At 41.1% G+C, this 17,834-nt stretch overlaps 2 protein-coding genes across 3 annotated transcripts in view; both read left to right on the top strand.

Moving 5' to 3' along the window:
* The first annotated feature begins 13 nt into the window (after positions 1-13).
* Positions 14-6,435, top strand: as3mt (arsenite methyltransferase). The gene is made up of 11 exons (XM_085161437.1): positions 14-732; positions 1,056-1,104; positions 1,903-2,030; positions 2,110-2,260; positions 2,534-2,670; positions 2,761-2,830; positions 2,947-3,028; positions 3,104-3,235; positions 3,908-4,047; positions 4,134-4,256; positions 5,098-6,435. The coding sequence occupies exons 1-11, from the start codon at positions 716-718 to the stop codon at positions 5,203-5,205; spliced, it is 1,137 nt and encodes a 378-aa protein (XP_085017563.1). The 5' UTR covers positions 14-715; the 3' UTR covers positions 5,206-6,435.
* Positions 6,436-7,074: 639 nt separating this feature from the next.
* The window catches only part of cnnm2b (cyclin and CBS domain divalent metal cation transport mediator 2b), a 47,405-nt gene continuing 36,645 nt past the window's right edge, over positions 7,075-17,834 (top strand). Inside the window, exon 1 of one of the 2 annotated variants that reach the window (XM_085161422.1) lies at positions 7,075-8,761. In XM_085161422.1, coding sequence (XP_085017548.1) covers positions 7,276-8,761 — 1,486 coding nt within the window. In that variant the 5' untranslated portion in view covers positions 7,075-7,275. The remainder of the gene's footprint in view (positions 8,762-17,834) is intronic. The other variant, XM_085161421.1, reaches the window with a different exon arrangement.

Genomic DNA, 17,834 nt, shown 5'->3' with positions numbered 1-17,834 from the left:
TAGCTGATTGGAGTTTATCCCAGCTGTCATTGGGTGAAAGGCAGGGTCCATCCTGGAGATGCCATCATCCATCAGGCATATGTGTAAAGTCCCATACACATGTAATTAGGATTTTGTACAAAATCACAAGCACTCCTTACTACTTTCCCAGAAAGTTGTCTAACTTTGTCAAAATTTGAATTTTGACTTTTAGTAGCCTCCCAGAAAGGGCTATGCTGCTATGCACCTATAATGCTGTGTATGTTCCAGTTTGAAGCTGTGGCACTTTTGCCACATATAATAAAAACGGTTTACTTGCAGGTGGACAGCTGTTTTTATTGTAAACTGATAAACCGTCACTGACCACATATGGAAGGCACCTTACCATTTAACAAGAAGGCAATATTATAATATAGTATAATATTATTATATTCTGTAACTCCCAGTTTTAATTATTTATCTATTATTATTGAGCTGAGTGATTGGTGGGAGTGTCCCATGCTTCCTCTTGGAAATCCCCATGAAATCGATAGCCTTGTTTCTATTAAATTAAATCAAATGCATTTAATTAATACAGCAACAATGTGAAATGCTGTCACGTTGTTGCTGTTAGGTTAAGCAGGTAGAGGGCGAGCTGGTAAAACAGGAAGTGAAACGCACAGTGTTCGCTCAAAGTAAGGAAACTTGACAGCACACTGAGATTTTCCTTTACTTGGGAAGCGAACGTAATGTAACCATGGACCGTGGAAAGAGGTAAAAACAGCCTAATCCTTGTGCATTGTCCAGTTTCAAGCTGTAGCTGTTCTGAATTCAGCGAGTGACGTGTGTCAGATTGAACCTTCACCTTTAATGTTGTTATGATACGTACACGGTTATTTTAAAGAAACAATAGTCATAAAGTGTCAAGTTAAAGACTAAAATAACTTGTGATCTTGTAATGTGACCTTACTTGTAACTAAAGCTACACCAGTTTAAGTCAGCAGAGAACTAGCAGTGACTTGGCGCAGGCTAACTTACTGACGTGTATTTGGAGGGCTAATCTGTAACTCATGTTTTCGTTTTTCTTTTTTTTAAAGTACGTGTCCAAAGGGATTCTCTGATAGCACGATTCACGTGGATGTGAAGGTAAAATAACACCAGTCGGTAGTGGTACTGCTCATGACAGAGTGTTGTTAGCCTATTTTCAGTATTTATGTAACTGTTAAAACAGATCTGGGCCCCTGATGAGTAAATGATCTGTTTGTACAGATCATCTGTCATTTAAAAATGACACGTGACAACTACGGCTAACACGTGTTAGCCGTAGTTGTGCTCATTAAGGTGTCTGTCCAGCAGTTTTGTTCCATTGCTTGTATGGTCAGTTTCCAATGCAGCCTCAGAGTCACAGTATCAGAATCACAATGTGTATTGACATTATAGCAATGAAACATTAAACAGGGAAAATGAGGTGCAATTATCTCAGTGCAAAAGAAAAAGAAAAATTAGTGTCTGTCTGTCTGTATGTAAATGTAACAACAACAACACAATCGTTTCCATATTGTGCTTCTCCCCATTTGCCGGTGTTAACTTAAATACCAAGGGTAACTACAATTGTAAACATGAGATCATGCTGTAACAATGTAAACATTGTATATGTAAGTTGCATTGAATCTGGTTGTCCGTAATTTAGCAGTGTTCAGCATGTTGATGGCTGAGGGATAAAAGCTTAACAGACTAAGCTCCTTAGTCTATTATGTCTTTATGGCTCTGAAACATCTGCCTGAAGGTAGATGTTCAAACAGTGCATCATCATGGTGAGATGGGTCCCAAAAGATTTTATTTATGTTGCTGAGACAACGGGAGCAAACAAACTGTTTATTTATAAATAAATAGTCTGCTTCATAATGAGGAGCTACTGTTACCAAGATTTCTTTGTCAAAACAGGATTATTATGGCAAGAGGCTGAAGAAAACCTCAGACCTAAAGACCAATGCCTGCGTGGCTCCAGTCCAGCCCACCCCTGACTTCATTCGCCAGGCACTGAAGAAAGTACACCCTGAAATCACTGCTAGGTTAGTGGGTTGCAGACCTCTCTGTTCTTCTAGTCACACTTCAAAATCAGTGAACCTGATATGTTTTTGTCTCCCACAGGTACTATGGCTGTGGTTTGGTTGTGCCAGAATGCTTAGAGGGCTGCAGGATACTAGACTTGGGCAGTGGAAGTGGGAGGGACTGCTATATGTTGAGTCAGCTTGTGGGTGAGAAGGGACATGTCACTGGTATTGACATGACTGATGGCCAGGTATTGAACATCCGTATCGCTGTATTGGCCTTATGATTAATCGGTGCATCCTAGTTGATGGCTAAATGATACTGAATTGAACTCAGAATATCTCCAAAACTTTATTTAAGGCTGGTAAAATCTTCTAAGTGAAAAATTTTCAACTTCTTAATTTGTAAAGACAAAACTCTGTTCTGTATGCATGCATGCCTTAAATACAACCAAAAAGTTTTGGGCTTATTGAGTGATACTGATCAATTCTGATAAATACCTTTTTTTTCTTTTAAATTCCAGCTTGAGTTGGCCAGGACCTATGTGGACCATCATATGAAAGAGTTTGGTTACAAGAAGCCAAATATAAATTTTGTCCAAGGCTACATCGAAGCCTTGACCGAGGCAGGTCTGGAAAATGATTCATTCGATGTAATTATGTAAGGTGTCTTACTAATCCTTTTTTGTGTGCAGTTTAACAATATATAATCCTAGAATAACAGTTTTGAACATCTTCTGCTTTCGCTTAGCTCCAACTGTGTGGTGAATCTTTCTCCAGACAAGAGGCTGGTACTGACTGAAGCTTACAAAGTACTTAAGGTACACTGCTTCTCATTTTTAAAATATTGTTATTAAATCTTCAATCATAAAGCTATGAGAGCAAAGCTAAGCAAATATTTACACATTTACATACACTTCTCATTTTTCCTCATTAGGATGGTGGTGAGCTGTACTTCAGTGACATTTACAGCAATGGAAGACTAACAGAGGAAATTAAAAATCACAAAGTATTATGGGGTGCGTCTAATTAATATTCTACTGCCATAAATTGAAGCACCCACCAGAATATCATAGTCTGTTTTATCTTTGCAGGTGAGTGCCTTGCTGGAGCACTCTGCTGGAAGGATCTCCTGCAATTGGCTGAAAAAGTGGGCTTCAGCCCCCCACGGCTGGTTACGGCCAGTGTCATCACTGTTGACAACAAGGAACTGCAGGACATTCTTGGTTTGACAGCTTTTTTACTTGCTTGACTTTTGCATTATTTGCTTGATACAGAATTACACTCAACAGCCACTTTGTTAGGTACATCTGTTCAGCTGTTTTTTTTAATAAAAAAATCTATGCAGTAAATTACATGACTGCAGCTCGGTGCGCATAGGCATGTCGACATGGTCACGATGACCTGCTGAAGTTCAGACCGAGCATCAGAATGGGGGGGAAAAAGGTGATTTAGGTAACTTTGAATGTGGCGTGGTTGTTAGTGCCAGATAAGCTGGTATGATTATTTCAGAAATTGATGATCTACTGGGATTTTCCCACACAGCCATCTGTGGAGTTTACAGAGCTCTGGAAAAGAGTAAATATCCAGTGACATTCATGTCAGTTGCACATACAGGCACAATCGACATGAACGATGCTATCAGAGAATCCTTTTGCACAAGTTCTTAAAGAAGAACATTTTATAGATTAACCCTACAAATAAACATTACTAAGTTAGCTTGCACTATTATGTCACTGCTGGTTTTCTCCTAACCTATATTTATGTAGCTACAGTTACAACTAATGTAACATTACAAGATTCCAAGTTATTTTACATTTTGAGAGCTGCTAACCTTCTTGTATGACCTGAAATATATATATTTATTTTTTAATTCCAATCTTGTGTGTTTAACACAGGTGACTTCAAGTTTGTTTCTGCCACATACCGCTTGTTTAAGGTCCCCAAGGAGAACACCAAGAACTGCAAAGTCATATATAATGGTGGCATTACAGGGGCAGAGGATAGTTTCCAGTTTGACTGTCAGTACACCTTCATGGTCTGTATATTCTGAATTAGAATATACATCAGCCTTCTACTCGCCTAAACTGTGCAAATGATTTCAGATTTGGATGTATTTTGTAGGCCAATGAAGTTGTGGAGGTGGATGGAGAGGTGGCCAACATACTGACACGTTCCAGATTTGCAGAGGACTTTACTTTCCAGCCACTGGGGGGCCCCACTGGGCCTTGTGGAGTCAAACCTAAGGTCAGTGTTGTGTTTAAATTCTTGGATGTCTCTTTTACACATTAGGGGTCAGTATGTTTCTGGTATCAATTTGTGTGACACGCCCAGAGGGCAGAGCGCCTCTGTCAAACTGCGCTCACAAACACACATGCATGTGCTTCTGCATGCTGTACATTCTTGGACGTTCACGTACCGCTCAAACATACATACACACATGCACGAGCACAAGGTCAAGCAGCTGTCTTGGACTCATAACCAGACTGTGGAGTCATGCTGGGGAACCTTGAACAAGAAGGAATGTTCTACACTCGGCTAATAGAATACCATTTCATCAGGGCTTACAATCATTTTATGCACATACACCTCTAACAGCACCGCTTTACTTTTTTTTAAAATGAGTTCTCTAACTTGTTAACCGCTCATTATAGATTTGTTTTTCTCTTCTGATATGAGAAATAGAAGTCAATTAAAATGGTAAAGGCTTATCAAAATCCACCTCATTATTAACAGTTTGGACAGTGTGAAGTCTCGTCTGAAAGAGTTTTCTGTAATCACTACAGCAGTGTGCTGATAATATTAATAAAAAGCCTTTGGTCTTATTCATGGAAAGAACAGCTGCTTTGAAATTGTGACTTAATGAACAACCAGCAACTGATAAAGGAAGCAAAGGGCCATAAAAAGACTCCGTGTAGAAGAGCTGGTGTTCTGTTATAATGTACCGCAATAGTACCTGTATTCACTTCTTCAATTTTGTGACCTTGCTTACAGTGATTTGGGATGAAACACAAATGTTACATGATACATTCTTGTAACTGGGTGCTTGTTCTTATAATGCTTCTGCTTGGCTGAATTATTCATACAGGCTGGCATTGAGGACCCTTTTGAGCTGGCCCTGAAGTTGGGTGTGCAAGGCCCTGCATCAACCACTGGGGGATGCTGCAGCACACAGTCTGCTGGCTGCTGCAAATGATGGTGGGAAGAGCACAAAGAAACAGGCTCAGCTTCCTGCCTACCAATAATGTCTACATGTTTGGTGAACTTCCATGAGTATTAATTCATTCATTTTAATTAAACATAATCACGTTCCTCATATATGACCTCACAACTTCATTACATCGACAAACAATAAACACCTTGTGGGTAGATCATAATTTAATAGATACTGGTTGCTCAAACAACTTCACCCACCCAGTGTATAATGGAGACATCTCAGCTGGTCAAGTTTTAGTTTCACTTTGGAACACCCTGCATTGCAATTACACAAAGCCATCATTTGCTTCACATACTGAATGACTATGTGAAGGACTACAAGTGTATGGCCTGCAGAGAAATGAGTTCTGCTGATGACTTTAAAGTGTTTTATTGTGTAATCAAACTGTTTGTATTTGAAGTTGCTTCAAGTGCATATGAGCCTATTTAAGGAGCCAGCATATGATTTAGGACCATAAGGAAAAGAAATCTCACATCAAACAATTTTAGTTTGTCTTATCAGAGTGAGGTGGTTGTTAAATTGTACCAACTATTTTTTTAAATTAAGGTTAGGGTGGTTTATTTTGCTATAATGTCAACGAAAATAGTTAAAATTGAAGAGATATGCTCCCTGCATCTAGTTTTCAGCGGTACTATCCATTGGTTTTGACTGAACTGTTGTTGAATCAAGGGTGATTAGAAGCCACATAACATTTTTGAAGTTTGACACTGGCCCACAGGCCACATGTTGAGTACCTAGGCTATAAATTATCTTGTGCAAACAATATCACTTTGAGGGATTTAAGGGTTCTGCAAGTGCTCCCAGTGAATATTTTATGAAAGGATTAAATATGGTAACAATTCATTAACATGATTATATTGTATAGATAAAAGGAAAACTTTAGTAAGGTAAAATAAAAATGCAACAAATTTAAAACCTTTTAACAACCATGAGCAGTATTAAGAAGAGCAACTTCTTCATTTGTGCCTCATTTTGTCATATGCCTGCTTAGTCTAATTTTTTTTTTTTACCCATAAAACTGACATTGTTTATTCACACAATACTTTTTACTTCCCTTAAAACCTGTGTTTTAGTAAATCGGTGCTTAATTGTTTTGCAGACTGGCTTTAAGATATGCTTCAACAGAAGTGTTCAAATTTATTTCGCATTATTGTGATTATTATGTGTTATTTCTGATAAAACACAATAAATAATATTTAATGAAATGACTCTTCTATTTTCATCTTTGCTCCTATGATGTAGTGCATTATTTCTAAAGGTACAAATGCACATTTGTATTTGGGAAAAGCTTTGATTAAGGGGACCAGTTCAAGCCATGGTGGTCAGGATCTCTCACTTTAGTTTCATTTTAAGTTTAAAGGGGGAAAAGATAAATAGGCTAATAAGATCACATCTCAATGACGTACATGTATATGTCTTTAATGGTTTTGACAACTTTAACCTCTTCAAGTTAGTCAGTCTAAGAACACATTACTGTCCACTGTAATACCTATCATTAAAATGAGACATGATATAGATAGTGCTTCGGAGTTTCAGCATGCAGTATGATGCAATGCGATAGCAGAAAAACAAATTAACATGTCACAACCTTTGATAGTCTATATAGATAAAACATGTTGTAGTATTTATTTTAGTTAACCTTTAATCTTTGCACGTGCCTTTTTAAACATTTAGACCGGGTATTGTGGTTGTCTTTTCTAGCATGATATGTTTTAAGAAGTCACGAGTAAAGTCCTATCTGTCTCCTAACATGAGGTGCACTTGTTTTGGAATTTGATTCGCCAAGGAGGCTGCGGACGCCCCGCCTCCCGGCCAGCGGAACCTCCCGATTGGTCGTCGCCGTCGCCTGTATCGGGGACACCAGGGGAGGCACGAGTTGGCCCGTAAGCCTGCGCTCGCGAGTCATCAGTGTCGGACACGTAGTGGGAACGAGCAGGTCCCGATGCACAAGTCACGGCAACCCTGGGCGGAGATGAAGGCGGACTCCGACTGGCTCTGATTTTTAAAAGCCCTTTTCATTCAGGAGGTTGGTTGCCAGTTGTTATCAATATGGCAGAACCGTTATCCCAAGCACCCACCGCTGCAAAAATGGCGTCACTTAACCGGGTCCGAGCTTTGGCGATGATTTTCTTAACTGTCACTGGCTGCTGTGTCACCCCGACAAGTGGCAAGGAAGGGTCCGAGGAGACCGTCATCATAGGGCTCCGACTGGAGGACACGGACGACATTTCCTTCATGGATAAGGGCTACCTGCGGGTGAGTGAGCGCTCTCGGGTAAAATTAAGAGTGTACGGGCAGAACATCAACAACGAGACCTGGTCCAAAATTGCTTTCACGGAACATGAGCGGAGCCGGGCGATTGGGAGCATTGACAGCTCCTCGGGGGATAACCAGAGCCAGGAGGACTCGTCCGGCTTGCATCCCTGTGGTTTTAGGACTTCGGATATAATGATATTGCCCTACATCATCCTGAATCGAAAGACATCCGGTATAGTTGAAATTGAGGTCAAACCTCTGCGAAAGACGGAGAGGAGTAAAACGTATTACCTTTGCATCGCCACCTCAACACCAGCCGTGGCCGGGATGCACGACACGCGGACGGAGAACACCTGGATCTACCACGATGGGGATGACACCAAAGTGATAGTGGTGGAGGAGAAAAAGTTTCTGCTGCCTTTCTGGCTCCAGGTCATCTTCATCTCCATGTTACTTTGCCTGTCCGGTATGTTCAGCGGGCTGAACCTGGGGCTCATGGCTCTGGACCCCATGGAGCTCCAGATAGTGCAGAACTGCGGCACGGAAAGGGAGAAGAATTACGCCAAAAAAATAGAGCCGGTCAGGAGCCAAGGGAATTATTTGCTATGCTCTCTTCTGCTCGGGAACGTGTTAGTGAACACCACGCTAACCATCTTGCTGGATGATATCGCCGGTTCGGGCTTGATTGCTGTTGTCATGTCCACCATCGGTATAGTCATTTTTGGGGAAATTGTGCCACAGGCCATCTGCTCCAGGCACGGCCTCGCTGTGGGAGCCAACACCATATTCCTCACCAAGTTCTTCATGCTGCTTACCTTCCCTGCGTCCTACCCAGTCAGTAAGCTGCTGGACTACCTGCTCGGACAGGAGATAGGAACCGTGTACAACAGAGAGAAGCTTCTGGAGATGCTGCGCGTCACGGACCCCTACAACGATCTGGTGAAAGAGGAGCTGAACATCATCCAGGGCGCGCTGGAGCTCAGGACTAAGACTGTAGAGGACGTGATGACGCCGCTGAGGGATTGCTTCATGATTCCTGGGGATGCAACGCTGGACTTCAATACCATGTCCGAGATAATGAAGAGCGGCTACACGCGCATCCCCGTTTTCGAGGGCGAGAGGTCCAATATAGTGGATCTGCTCTTGGTCAAGGACCTGGCCTTCGTGGACCCGGATGATTGCACTCCGCTCAAAACCATCACAAAGTTTTACAGCCACCCGTTGCATTTTGTGTTCAATGACACCAAGCTTGACGCAATGCTGGAGGAGTTTAAAAAAGGTAAGAGAGTTTTGCATCAACCTTTGACACCTGGAATGTGTTAAAGGTTGATGTCTGTTCTAGGCAGGTCTTTCACATGACCACTCTCTTTGTTGGATAAGGCAAGGTAGATACATGAGTTATGTAATCGTTTATGATGCAAGGAGTCACTGAGTGCATGTGGTGTATCTATAGGTCAAATGTCTAAAATCAGATATTGAGCAATAAAAAGAAGGAAGAGGAATTCCTCAATAAATTTCTTGTACTGAAGGAAAAAGAGATGGGGGAAGTAGCTGCAAAGGTTCTTTCCCCCTCAGACAACACTGAATCTGCCACAGGTGTAGTTGCCACATCTTCACAGGTCACTTCCTGTAAAGCGGAGAAGCAGGTGTCCTTATCATTCTCCATCACTTCCATTAAGTGTTAATGTTCACACACTCTCTCTCTCCTCCTGCTTTTCCTCCTCATGCCTTGCCCTCCTCCTATTCAACCCTTTTCACACTTTCCCATTCCTTTCATCTCTCCCTCTCTCTCATTTGTAAATGCATTAGGACATGTGGGAATAGTGCAACAGCAGCGCTGAGGTTATCAGGTGGGGGCATCTTGTTTGAGAACCTGCTTAAATCCCTGTCTGCCTCTCATGCGCTTGCTTCAGAGTGATGGTGGCGATAACTCTTTTTTTGTCCAATCCTGGAATGCAGTCGTGTGGATAATGAATAACAACCTCTAACACCCTCGAGCCCCCCCGTGTGCTGTGTGTATTTGTATGCGCATGGTGTTTGAGAAAGATGTTTACCTCACCCACGGTTTATCTGATGTTTTGCATAGCCAACCCCCTCACTGTTGTTGCTTCTGACTAAGTTATTCCTGGAAAGGGTTTGTAGATTTGGTGCTGGACTGGACTGATGCATACACAGACACACCTGTCAGCAGCTGATTTATGAACTCTTAAAACTAAGGGAAAAGAAACATGACTGTTGTGCGCTTATTAGAATATTCGCTTCACTTTAAGAGGATTAATTGGGAGGAAAAACAGAACAAATCAGCGAGCTCCATTACCAGAAATTAGGTGTAGTTCCTCTGCCAAATTAGCATTACATAATATACTATTTGGGGAGGGGGGCGTTTGTTTATTTATTTTCATTACAGCTGACTAGTCACAGACATGCACCAGTTTTCTGAGTCAACAGAGAAAGTTCACCATCCTGTTATATTATCAGGATACTAAGATCAGCAAATGTTTGCGATTTCTTTTTATTATTACATATCTCTGTTGTGATTGTAGTAGACATCTGATGACTACGATTTTGTGTGTTACAACCATTTAGTGAATATTTGAATGTTTGTGTTTACTTGCATTCCTGTGTGTGTGTGTGTGTGTGTGCTACACAATGGCACTGAATCCACAAGTCACTTCATTGATAAGTAATATTGCAGAACATTAACTGGGAACTGATTTGGTGGAGATATCATCTGAATTTCAGGAGCGGGACCGCTTCTCCTTCACGCCCCCTCCGGCCTCAGGCTATAAAAGCCCCCCTCCTCCAATACCTGCTGTTCTCATTTTCATGCCCTAACCTTCCCCCTCATTTTTCCCCCTCTTCTCCTCTCTTCCTTTCCTTCATTCATTTCTCGTTAGTACATGGGGATCTGCCCGGCCCGAGAGCCGTCGCCAGTCCCCTTCGAGGCCTTCCCCAAACCGCAGCACCAGTCACACTTCCTCATCCCTCATCGCCCATCGTTACCGAGGATGTAGTCCCTGCTAGTGAAAAGAAAATAATTGGGTTGTTGATTCATTAGTCACCATATTTCAGTGACACAGAAACTTGTGTGAAGTGTTTATTTTTGTAAGGTAGCAACATTTTCTTCTTAAGGAAGGAAAATCTGCCATGCTCTGATTTAGTGATTAATAATTACACTCCTGCACAATTTGTTTCGACAAAAAACAATAAACTAAGACAAACAGTTTTCTACTCTTTTTAATTAGATGCATATTTTTCTATCTATCCACTTTCTTAACTCCTTATCCAGTTCAGGGCCATGCTAGCCTGGAGCTTATCCCAACTGTCATGGGATAAGAGGTGGGGTACAACCTTGACTGGTCACCCATCTATCACAGAGAGAAAAGGACAGCCGCTTATGCTTCCAGGCAATTTAGAATCACTAATTAGCCTAACGAGAATGGAGCGATCCCACACAGGTGCAGGGACAACATCCACATACCAAACAAAAAAAGATGCCAGGCAGCTGACAGTCTCAAATCCAGGGCCCTCTTGCTGTCAGGCGATATTCATAACCACTGCACCACAGTGAGTTCCACCCGTGCTCGAGTCATTCCTCAGTTTGTGCACAAGCCGCAGATGTGGTCGGAGTTTAAAACATCTGCATGCACCTCATTAAATATCCCGGGGCATCGGTTCATGTTCCGTCCTCAGCATCCAAACACTTGCTACATACCTAACACTGAGTTTATGCTTAAATAAAAGCTGCTGCCTAAGCAGCCGTGACATATTTTGGTTTAAAATACTTAAAAAGAGACAATTAATAAAATTATGTGAAGTTTTTCTCTGTAGAAGTATTTTGCCCGTTAGCAGAGAGAGTGTCTTGTTGCATAATGATATAATGATGCTTTAAATAATTCAGCTCCATTCATCTCAGATATGTTTGTAAATGGGTAACCGGGTGTATCTGTTTGCAGTAGTTAGTGGCAATTTGTGAATTCTGTTCACACACTCCCACTAAAAGACGCATACATTAAGTTTTCGCATCATTACACCTGCATACTTAATCATAAACACTCAGCTCTGGAGGGTATAGCGTCTGTGCTGCTGGCAGTGCACCAGAGGGGAATTCAAGGGAGGCAAGTCATAAGCAACTGCTGTGGGGAGGCCTGCGGGGTCAAAGTTTCCCGTCAATCTGGCTCTGTTCACAGCACACACTCAGTTCAAAGTGCTTTGTATTGTAAGTCATTGTTAATTAATTTGATGCCGCTTGCGGAGCTGCATAGTCGTTTGGAGTAGGTTACAAAAAAAAAGAAACAGTCCCAAAACATGCTGCTCACGGTAGAGACTGTGTTAGAGCATTGGATCAGAACTTTTTTCACAAGTTGGTTCCTCTTCACAGTTGTGGATTTGTAAGAGAGGATTTCAGACTGTGCAGCATTACATAATTCACCGTGATGCTGATTCTACTCTTTGTTAAGGTTTAAAAACATTCTCAGAAGTGCTCATTTTACTTGAAATATAGAGAAGCCACCATAATCAATGTGCCCCTGCTTATGTTTTACCCAGCTCCATCGAGGTCCTAGGTCAAGGGTTACAGTGAGATTCATACAGGAGGTGTTTAATGCAGGCAGACACACTTCTGGAAACTTCTGACCCTTCATTAATTGCTCTCCATCTGCGACTGCAACAATTACTGTCATCTGGGGGTTTCTTGTCAAGCTGCAGCTTTACCCGTTAATGAGTGGGTCAGTGAGTGCCTTTTGGGACAAAACCAAGCGGGGACAAAAACAGGAATTTAGCTGCCCTTCTGGCTTCCAGTTATGTGCGATATTCCTGGAAGTGCAAGTTAGTCACCCCTTCACATACAGTGTTCCAAGCTTTTTGAGAGGAGGAATGGATTTACCGTAGGCATGAGAGCTCAAATCAGGTTGCACGCATGTTCCTCTACACCACTCTGCTTTCTGATTCTGGGGAAGCCGGGCCACTCGTGCAGCATCAGATGCACGGGCACTTAGAGTCAGTTTATCTTATCTCCTATTTTCAAATCGTGTGCGTGATTGATGTGGTTATTCTCCTGCGTGCCGGTGATAAATATGTTATTTCACGTGCATACTGTTTAGTCATGCCTACAAGCTATTATGCCACATTCTTCTTTCAAAGCACAGCACTCATCTGCAAACCTTTTCTGCTGTTAAATGAGTAAAAGTTCATTCCACCGTGGTCTTTTTCAATTCAACCACTGTTTCCTAGCCCAGACTGCACTGTATTCTTCACCGTTTTAGAGTAAAAGTCCCCAGTGTAAAAGAACCTACATGAGAACTGGCACGACTTGAACTAGTTCCCTAATTGCTGCAATATAGGCCAATCTATGCTTAATTCAGATTCAGCAGCCTTGCAGGCTCTTTGCTTAGGACTTTGTCTTAAAGTGAAACTCATTTTTTCTCTTTTGGGCCTTGTTGAAATACTGACAGCAGTTTGTGTGTGTTGCGTTTTTTTTTTTTTATGTTTTTATTCTTTCTGGGGGTTTGTGTGGAGCATGTCATAGCAAATGTCTAAAAAGCGTGATGGATTGTTTGCCTGGTAACCCTCGGTTTTTAACGCTGCATCAAGTGTTGGGATTAAATGACATCATGTTGGTAAGAACACTTAATGTTTCCTGATGAGGGACACCCCTTTGAACTCAGCGTGACTTCTTCTGCCAGCCGCTCACTTTATCAGAACTAATTACCTCGAATCAAAGGTTGTCTGCATTTCACTATACTTGGTATTACAGAAGACGGCATTGGCTACGTGTTACCTCCAGCGTAACATAGTGTGTTCATTTATAAACAAATTTATTTATTATTTAAACACGTATCTTTAATCATATCACTTGTGATTTCTGCTTATTTGTTCAGGCACCTGTCTGCATGGTTTCTAAGAACAAAAATGATTCACTTGTTGTAAACATATTCCTCTGTTTCTGCAACCCTTTTAGGAGGTCTTTGAGAAAGAAGCCAGAAAACCTCTGTTGTAGTAACCTGTTGTTTGGTAACTTCTTGTCTGCGACTCCGTTTAAAGGCCCACACAAGTTGTTAATGCTTGTTTTAGCCCGTTTACTAAAAGCGATGAATAACTCACCCCCGCCAGATTTTCCGGCTCTGGACGTCGTTTTGGAGAAGCCTGTCGAAAGCGCATTATGTAATCCGTCACGATGAAATTTTCATTGCTTTTCTTTCTATTAAGACAGCACCTGACAAAGGATTTTTCTAGTTCACTAGTTGCCGTTAATTCATGCGGTTAGTTCACTTGTCGTTGCTGATTGAACCAGACAAGTCATTTATTAACTAATCATTTGGGAATACCAGAAAATTGTTTGAGGTTTTGAGAAAGTAGAGTTTATATATAGTAAGCACAGTACTACATTATGGAGAATTATTTAATAACTACCCTTTAAAGGCCACGTGCTGACAACACCTGAAAAAGCATTGGTAATCTTCATGTGTTGAGGTAACCAGGATGCAGCATGATTATCTAATGTGAGAGGGGCTGACCAGGCCCACTGAACACTTACATGTATATACTTACATGTTTTATATGATAAGCTGTCTTTGAGGTTAATGAATAAAGTGCAAAAGTACTCACATCATCTTTTCAGGGATATCATTTATGGTCTCAAAATGATCGCAGACCTGAATAAAGAGTTGATGTAAAGAAAAATGTCTATCTGTGGCTGATCTGTGGTCATATGAGCTAGTATACTGTACTGCTTAAAGCCTTGATTATACCAAGTTGTGGACATAGACATGGACAGCTGGAGACACCATGGCTGAGTAGCTATTCCTATTATACTTATAATACTTATCCTATTATACTTACTTAAAGGTGTGCATGCATAACAGTTGATGGCTTAGATATGACACACAAAAAAACCAGACAGGGATTCGGACATCTGCACAGATCCTTGCGCAGACCGTCCAGTGAGGAAATTATTGTCTGTCATATCCCAACAGACCCTAACAGATCATATGCTTTCAGGTGCTGGAAAAAAAAAAAAAAAAGGTAAACAATGGCATTAAGACTCCTTACTGAAAAAAGCTGAGGAGGAAAATGCTGTAGAAAGAACAGAACTAGAAAGCATTCACTAGAAAGTACTTTGTGTATATATGCACAATGGAGTGCAGAGATGCAGAACAGGATGATACGAGAAGAGGAGCTGCGTGTGAGTAAATGCATTCACCATCTCATGGATTACTGGCCACCTGGCAGACAGGTCATAGTATGTGAGACTGGGCGGTGCTCTGTCTGATTTGGTGCAGAAAGGTCTCTGTGCTGTCTCCATTGCTGTTCACATTGTACACCTGCAGTTCATGCCAGATATAGAGATGCTGTAACAGTTCTGTAGTTGCTGGATGTTTATGTGGCAGAAGGAGGAGGGCAAAGAACTAGTTAATGATTTTGTGTAACTGTCTGGGAGGAACTGTCTGCTTCTTAATGTGAATAAGACCAGAAAGATGGTTATTGACTTCAGAAGGAAGAGGATGGCTACATGACCCGTGTCTATCATGGGACAGGATATTGACGTAGTACAGATGTATAAGTACCTGGGCTGAACTGGAACACCAACACAGAGGCTATATACTAAAAGGGAATGAGCAGACTTTAGTTCCTTTAGACTTTAGAGCCTTCAATCTGTCAATCAAAACAAAGGTGATTATTTTTTTTTATCAGTTAATTGTGGTGAGCACGGTGGACTTTGCTGTGGTTTGCTGGGAAATCATCATCAGGTGGTGACACCAACAGAACAAACTGATTAGTAAGGCCGGCTCTATTCCTGGCTGCAAATTGGAACTTGTGGAGCTGGTGTAGCGAGGAGGTCACTGTTATCCATCATGGATAATCCTGACCACCCTCTGCACCACTTAAACTCTGTAATACACTATATTTGTCTGGCAGCGAGGCATGTACCATATATTATTATCATTATTATAGATCCCCTTCCTGTGTTTTTGGCAGTGCCCCTGTCTCTAAATAATGTATCAAAGCAAGTCTCACTACATCTTCCCCTACCCTTCTCTGATAAATCAACCCAACACTCGTCTCCATCTGCTCCACCATGCCTATTTAAACTCATCCACCGTCACTACTAATCGCATCCTCACTATTATATCGGTCTCCCTCTCATTCAAACTCATGTATTCTGACTTTCATTCCTCTTCTCTCCACCTTTCCAGGCTCTCTTCCGCCTGCTCCCTACTCCAACTATAGATCGCAGTGTTGTCTGCGAACATCATAATCTACAAAGTTTTTTTCCTGACGTCATCTATAAATCTCTACATCGACATTGCAAACAAGAAGGGGCCCAGAGCCATCTGTCACTTCTACTGCACACCTCACCACTCTCTTGCCGTCCTCATACATGTCCTGCTCCACACTCACGTACATCTCAGCCGCTCCTGACTTCCTTATGCAGTACCACAGTTCCTCTCTTGGCACGCTGTGATATGCTTTCTCTAGATCCACAAAGACACAGTGCTCCTCCTGGCCTTCTCTAATAGCAAACATCACATTTGTTGGCTGAAGAAAAACATTTGATTAAAAACCAAACAAACTGACATTTTCTATTAGCATTGCTTATGCTCGCACATTGTTTGAGTTTGATTTTTCACAACTGTTTAGGCTCCAGGGTAACACAATTGTGAAAAAGAAATGAAGATGATGTAATGGTTACTCGATTTTGTAATGCAAATTTAAAGACTTTGCAAGTTCATTTTCATAAACTCATTAAATGGATGAAAACCAGCTGTAGCCAAAATCTCACTTATTGTAATTCCCAAGCAGTGAAGTCAAGTTGGTTAGTTACTTGTGACATCCACGAATGCAGAAATGTAGAATTTCTGTCAATTCAGAATAAAAGTTGGTGTGAGACTGTGCAGTAAATGTAAATGTAAATACTGATCGTTCCAAAAAGCTGATGTATTAGCATACAGCGCCAAATCACAACAACAGTCACCTAAAGGTGTTTAGCGTTGTTTTTTGTGTCTGTTGTTTGAATTTGTTCTCATTCACCAGTCAACTCTGTGCACATTTATGTGAAAAATCCGAGCTGGCCACGCTATAACCCGCCAACAATGCCAGGGTACAGAAATTCAGTGATTTTTCTTTTTTTTTAAATCTTTGACATTAATCTACTGCTAGTAAACAAGTCTAAACCCTGTTTGCAAGCTGTAAAAAAATGTTGACATTGCTCAAGTCTGTTTCTGCTTTATTGCCCAATTTAATTTATTAGACAAGTAACCAAAAACTAAATGCATTTTAATTACAGTAACTGCAATAAGCTACATTGATGATGAAGAATAAAAACATTTATTCTTCATCATCAATGAAGAATAAATTCATTACAGGTTAACTAGTAATCTGTAACTTATTACAAAAAAACAAACTTTTCCCAACAATGAATGGATGCACTGTTGACCTTTGCTGGTTTTGATATTGACTGGGTTAAACTCTTGAGTTTGTTGCGTTACAAGACTAGTTTTTGAATTGCCCCACATTCTTCAGATTCTGGTACAACATGGAGTAGGCTTTTAAGACCCGATTAGTACAACAGTTAAGGAGTGTCAATCTAGCCGCAGTGCATTACCAAAGCCCGTCTGATCTGGCATTATGACTTTTCTTTACATTTATTTTCTTCCTGGAAAATAAATGTAAAGTAGGTGTCCTGGAAGTTTTGCAGATCTTTCGTTGACTGTAATGTATTCTGATGTCAAAATTAAGATTTTGGGTGCGATCCAGTCTCTATTCACGTAGGCTGTGGTATTAAGCAGTACTGCTGGCCTACAACTCCTGCAAACAAACAACTATGTCAGCTTCAGCTTGCTATATTTGGAAGTAGCGTTAGCCTCCAAATTTGACCTGTGCACAGCCATCCAAAGATATAGTAGAAATGAGACTGCACTACTATCCAAAAGGGGTTAAAACACACAAAAAGGTCTCTGTTGCTTTATAGTTGACGTTTTATCAAGGGTTACTTTGAAGAGTAACAAGTGTGGAGATCTGACATGGAAGACTTTTGATATAAACCTCTGTAATCTCACGTCCTTGCTTCTGTATGGCAGATTTGTGACAATGGGCTTTTTATGAACATCCACAAATATGTTTTTTATCACTCTAGTCACTTGAGAAAAAGTCCCATATTGTACCAAGGATGTGAGTGGGATAAACCTGAGGCACTTATTGTAGAAAGTATAGTAGTATTACTGTACTACTGTAAGGTCTCTTTCGGTCAGAACACATTGCACAGAAATCCAAACACTTTCATGTATTGTCTATGATGTTGGCGCGAACATCTATCTTGAGCACATTTTAAAACCGCAGTTCTTTTTTCTCGA

The sequence above is a fragment of the Neolamprologus multifasciatus genome, chromosome 6 (genome assembly GCF_963576455.1).
Source record: "Neolamprologus multifasciatus chromosome 6, fNeoMul1.2, whole genome shotgun sequence".
Taxonomy (NCBI): Eukaryota; Metazoa; Chordata; class Actinopteri; order Cichliformes; family Cichlidae; genus Neolamprologus; species Neolamprologus multifasciatus.
The sequence above is the reverse complement of the archived record's forward strand: the minus strand, read 5'-3'. Positions and strand labels throughout refer to the sequence as shown.